Below are 6000 nucleotides of genomic sequence, written 5' to 3' on the forward strand. Positions count from 1 at the left end.
AAAATTCTGTAGTCAGGTTTTCTGTTATTTGCTGCTGAATATTCCTAGCAAGCTATCAAGTGGTTTTACCTCCCACACACCCTTCCTCAGGAAGTTATTAGAGATGTGCTCCACAAAAATAAGGAACTAAAGAAAGAAAGAGAAAGTTACAGTGCTCAGAAAACAGGTGATCCCAGAGAGGAAGGATGCAAAATGAATTGCAAGTATCTTAATAATAAGGGTAGTCTTGAGACCACAGCTATTACTGTATCCTAAAAAGTAAGTAGTTTATATTGGAACAAAAGGATAATGGGCTCTAGGAGAGAGAACACTAAATACAAATAAATAATGGATAGATTACCTGATGTGTTTGATCATATGAAAGGAATTTAATAGTTCTCCCAGAAAGTCTGGAAGGTAGAGATTGGTACACAGGAAATAAAGGGGGTGGGGGGGAGGCCCTTAAAAAAAAGGCAATTATTAACTCTAGGAAAAACAAAAAGTTGCAAGAAGTATGAAATGGAATCATAGAACAATGTGTGGCTCGACTGTGAACAATATTTGCAAAGTCTTTATAGTGTAAACATTGAATTTTGTTTTTTAAAAATTATGGCAACACTATACTGGAAAGTTGGAGAGAAGAGAGGCCAGTGTGGCTGAAGTAGAATGAGCAAGTGGGGGAATGGTAAGAAAGGAGATCATAGAAGAAAACAGGGATTAAGTTATCCAGAGGTTTGAATTTTCTTTTCTAAGAGCCGTAGAAAGCCACTGGAGAGTTTTAAACAGGAAACCAGCATGATCCAACTCGTGATTGAAAATGATGACTTTGGCTGTAGTATTGGGAAGAATACAGTGTGCAGGGGCAGGAGGGAGAGCCAGCGGGCCGGTTAAGAGGCTACTCTAGCAGGGATATCAAGCTTCTACGGAAGAGAGAAAAATAAATAAAAAAGGAGGGCTAGGATGGGAATACATCTTGGAGGTTGGTGGTGTTTAGAGAGAAAGGGATGACTTTCTATGTGTCAGCATGAGACATCTGGAGAGACAGAGGGTGTTATTACTGAATTGGGAAGACTAGAGGAGGAAGGGATTGAAGAATAGAGGGGTTGGTGTCTAGGGTGCTGTTTCGGACCTGTTAGGTACCAAGTAGGCAACCGTTTTGAGTCAGAGGGGTAAAAAAACAGGGAGAAAACCCTAGGATATACTCTGCCTTCAACAAGTACTGATTCCTCCTTTTCTCTTGCCAACACAAAGACACGTTTTATTATACGCTTGGATTTTTAAGCAACCTCAATGCTATGATTTGGGGCACTGATTGATTTAAGAATTGATACTGAGAATCCAAAGATAGACAAGCAGTGAATGCTGGGATATCACAACCTATCCCCAAACAAAATGTTTGGGTCTAACTGGTTTTCTGTTGGAGTCAGATCTACATGTAGGAAAATCTCTCTCCACCAAAAGTCTCCTACTCCGAGAATAATTTCCATTAACTTGATTTACTAAATGTTTTCTTCTAAAACAAAGAATTAATATTCTCCATGCTCAATGGACTTCTATGCGTATAGAGCATATACCAAGTTAAGGACCACCTCAGGTACACTTTGAGATTGTTTGAGTTTTAAAAAGTTCCTTCTCAATAAACATTCAAAAAGACCAATTTGTACAAAAGTCTTTCAAAAACACTTTTGACTACTATTTTTTTGACTGCTATCAACGCAGGCCTTTCAACAGTCAGCAATATTCTTTCTTGGCTTCCCCATTGTTTTTCATTGCTTTGTGCAATGCTTTTATTTAATCATTAATTCCCCAATTGGTCTTCATTACTGTGTGGATTTTAACGAGAGCTGGGTTTTAGCCACATTACAGTAGACGTGGTGGGGTGGAGGGTAGCAGTGGCAATTGCAAAATAAAACGTACCATAAAGTGGTAACGGCTCATGATTGAGGCCAGTTGTTGAAAACTAAATGCCTGTTACAGAGAACCATAGAAATCTAGAGCTGGAGGCCAAGGCAAGCCATTCATTGGTAGGCGGAGAGCGCCTCTAGCGGCAGAAAGACCGCGTTGACGGCGTCCCGGGGAAACTTCTGAATTTTTAAAAAGGCACCTGCTGGGTGAGTCCTCATTATGCAAAAACCAAAAGCCCCACAGGTGCCCAATTTGAAGCGGATGCGACTCAAGGAAATCTAGATCCATAAAGCAGCTATAATACCTACATTTCAGTTTAACTTCGAAATAAGTTGTCACTTTACACAGGTTGATTTAAGGATTATTTATAGCCGAGAAACTACGAAGTGGCGGGAGGCGGAAAAATTCTGCTCAAGCCTGGCCGCCACACACAACGAGGGAGCGATCCGGAATGGGGGGGGGGGGGGAAGTGGGGAAGAAAACTAAAGAAGTAAGTGAAGAGTCAATTTTTCAAAAAATGGAGACCGCTGGGGAACGCAGCAGCGCACCTGTGCAGGAGCGGATGGCTCACCTGTGTGGTTACGCGGCCTCCTTCAAGTCCGTGGGGGAGGCGGGGTGGAAAGGAAACTTCATGGAGGGCTGACCCAGGACTGGGGAAGTGGGCAGTGGATTCGCTAAGGAGGGTGTCAGGTAGAGGACCCGACGCACACGTGTAACTGTCAAGACTTGGACACCTTGGGGAAGGACACCCGAAAGGGAAGGGGACCCGAGGCTGTGCCGTCTGGGCTACGCCGGCGTCTTGCGGCCCGGCCCCGAGCCAAGCGTTTCCTCCTCTCCTCCCCACCCCCCGGGGAATTAGCACCTTAGGGAGGAGGGGCTCCCCTAGATGCGCCCCCGCGCGCCGCCCCGCCGCTCGGCGTCCCCCCCCCACTTCCCCGTGCGGCGCGAGGTGCCCCCGGGGGACGACCCCCAGCCCGCGGACGGCCCCGGGCGGCGGGCGGGAGAGGAGGGCCAGGGTCCGGCGGGGGAGCTGCGGGGGCTCGGTGACTTACCTCGGGCCGCGGGGGGCGACAGCAGAGCCCCGGCCAGGGCGAGCAGGAGGGCGCGGGCGGGGGGCGCGGGCGGCGGGCGCGCTGCCATGGTCGCCGGCCTTCGGTGCAGCAGCTCTCGGGGCCGGGCGGCGAGCGCTGCACCATCCCACGCGGGCGCCGAGCGGGGGGCGGGCGGCGCTACCCGAGGGACTTCCTGCCGCGGGGAGTCAGCCCCGGAGCCCTCGCGCAGCGCCCGCGCCGCCGAGGAGCGAGTCTAGGCTTTCATTTTTTCGAAAAAGTTTTCCCCCGGTGTGTGCGTGTGCGCGCGCGCGCGGCGCTGGCACGAGCCAGCCTTGACCGTTGCAGTGGAAGAGCGAAGTGTCCGGGTTGGCCCGGGGACGCGGGAGACCGTTAGTGAGCGAAGGCAGGCCTGTGAAATGGACCCACGGCCAGCAGTCGCCGTTCTCATTACCACGGAACAAATTATCGTCTCCCCCGCACCCCCTCCCGCCGGCGGCGTCCCGCGGGTCCTAGAGACCGCTCGGGGGGCCCCCGCCAGGGTCCCGCCCAGAGCCGGCGCTCGCCCACTCCCGGGGGTGGTGGCGTGAGGGGGGGTAGGGGTGAGGGGGGGCGGCTCGGTGCCGGGCGCCTCGTGGGCCGCGCGCCCCGGCGGCACAGACGTGGCTCGGTGGCGGCGCGGGCGCCCGGAGCGCACACATCCCCGCCCCGAGATGATGTGGCCGCGGGGCCCTGGGCGTCCGGCTGCCAAGAGCACACGCGGCTGCACGGTCCAGCTTTCCAGGCTGAGGCTGGGAATGATGACTGGGCTGCTCGCTCCCCGGCTCGCCGGGAGCCCGCGCAACGCGGGTAGCAGGTCTGAAAGGCGGTCCAGCGCCCGGGCGCGCGTCCCCGGGCCTGTGCCCTCCGCCGCCACGCGGACACCTGGGGCCTGAGAGAGAATCCTGGGCTCGCAGGCACGCGACGCTGTCTGGGCAGGACGTGTTTGATGTGCTGCTTTGGGGTGTACGTTGCTAGGTTGGCTCGCGTTTCCTTCCCTATGCACATAAGGCATGGGACCCAGGAGAGGGTGCACCACGTCGTTTCCCCAGCTTTCCCGGTCCTGAGAAGCATCTGAGTGCGTCTGTTGGAAATGCAGGTTCCCAGGCGCCCTTCCCCGCCTGTGGCTGGAGACTCCGCGGGCCTTGCCTTAGTTGAGTCCTAGTTCTTGGTGGCCTCCGCCCTTCCCGCCGGAGAGCCTGGCAGAGCCATGCTGTCCGTTTCGATAACAGGACTTGTCGCCCTCTCCAAGACCGTGGGATCGACAGCGACGCAGCTACGGTCACTGAAGGAGCGGGGTATATTAAGGACGGTGGCCAACACCCACCAACACAGAATTCTGTCCTGTGACTTCTCACCAATTCCTGACACAGCCCGCATTCCACCGGTCAGTTAGCCAGTGTTTGAGGAAACTCCCCTTACCGTCTTTTGCTACGTCGGGGAAAGTACCTTTTCTATCTCCCACCCCCTCCCGGGGTTTTACAAACTTCTCAAGAACTACGACAACCCTCTCACAGAAGTACAGGCGTTTAAAAACAAAACAAAACAAAACCCTGAAAGCCAGAGGCACTGGCCAAAGGCCCCACCTTCTCTGGGCCAGAGCACCCCAACATTTCATCCGGAAACAAGGTCTGGGTGTGAGCCCCAGTTAAAATCCGGCCCTGTGTACCCCTTACCCCTTGCATGGCCTTTCTCCGTTCGTTCATTCATTCCCTCAATTAACAATTAGCAATGCTGTGTTAGGGCCTTGGGAAACCAAAGGAAAGAGAAATGCCTTTTGCCTTCAAAGTCTTTGCTGTCTTGTAGGACAAACTGGTAAATCAGGTCTATTGAACAGGGTGATTGGTTACTGCACCTGCTTAATAATCACCGGGTTGCTAGTTACCTACCACATAATTTACTACGGGACTTCACAAGATCGCAGTATTGTGCTAAAGTAATGTAGCCAGTGCATTATTTCCATCTAAAATCCTGAATACACAGATGAGGAAACCAGTGTCTAAAGGTTAAGAGGCGGGGCCCCTCGGTGGCTCAGTGGGTTAAAGCCTCTGCCTTTGGCTCAGGTCATGATCCCAGAGTCCTGGGATGGAGCCCCACATCGGGCTGTCTGCTCCGTAGGCAGCCTGCTTCTTCTTCTCTCTCTCTCTGCCTGCCTCTCTGCCTACTTGTGATCTCTGTCTGTCAAATAAATAAATAAAATCTTTAAAAAAACTAAATAAAGGTTAAGAGGCTTCCCCATGGTCACAGGGCAGAGGAGTAGGTCAGAGCCCACACCAGATCTTAGCAAACGTGGCCTGTGTCTTTAACTCTTGACTTCTAAGCTTCAGGTTCAGCATCTGTTAAGTGAAAGTAAAAGACAAACCTCCCAGATGGCAGAGACCATTAAATAAGCTAATACAGTGCCCCGCCCCCAACCCACGGGAGTCCCAACCATTTGTTAAGAATTCAAATCCCCTGGTATTTGCACCGGACATTATTATTAGGAAGGTCTGGGAAGTCTTAACAAGTACTCAAGTGGTTCTGATACTTTGGTTCCCAGAACGTTCAGCAACGCTGTGCAGGGGAATTAAAAAATTGTTTCCTTTGAACTCAGTGGGACAGACTAGTTTGGAGATGAGTCTAGCTGCTGGCCTCTTGAATCTCTCTGACTAAGCGAATTTTTACTCATAATGGAGCTCATACGTGCCACACACTGGGCTGGGGCTTTCCCTACTTTCTCTTCTGATGATCCATTTCTTTTTGGTCTTCTGTGTTCAGCTGTTACTTTTGACTGTGGAAGTCCAGTTTCGTTGTTTGTTTTTTCACCTGAAAGCTGCAAGGTTCTTTCCAAAGGATTAAATGTACCCCAAGACTGTCCTTGGTTTGTTTTTGACTGAATGAAAGAAAACAGCCAATGCAGGAGGGGAAAAATAAGGCAGGAAAGAAAATCCTAGCCACAGCCGTGGTGTCTCAACCATTTAATTCCCCATCTCTGTGAAGCAAGGAGTCAGGACTGACACTCCGTCCATAAAGACTTCATGCTCAACCG

At 51.6% G+C, this 6000-nt stretch overlaps 1 protein-coding gene across 1 annotated transcript in view; it reads right to left on the minus strand.

Annotated features, from left to right (window-relative positions):
• ADAM12 (ADAM metallopeptidase domain 12) overlaps positions 1 to 3383 on the minus strand; it is a 346383-nt gene extending 343000 nt beyond the window's left edge. Inside the window, exon 1 of the mRNA XM_046027701.1 lies at positions 2937 to 3383. Within this exon, the coding sequence (XP_045883657.1) occupies positions 2937 to 3024 (88 nt within the window). The 5' untranslated portion in view covers positions 3025 to 3383. The remainder of the gene's footprint in view (positions 1 to 2936) is intronic.
• Between the last annotated feature and the right edge of the window lie 2617 nt (positions 3384 to 6000).

The sequence above is a fragment of the Meles meles genome, chromosome 13 (genome assembly GCF_922984935.1).
Source record: "Meles meles chromosome 13, mMelMel3.1 paternal haplotype, whole genome shotgun sequence".
In the NCBI taxonomy this organism is placed as follows: Eukaryota; Metazoa; Chordata; class Mammalia; order Carnivora; family Mustelidae; genus Meles; species Meles meles.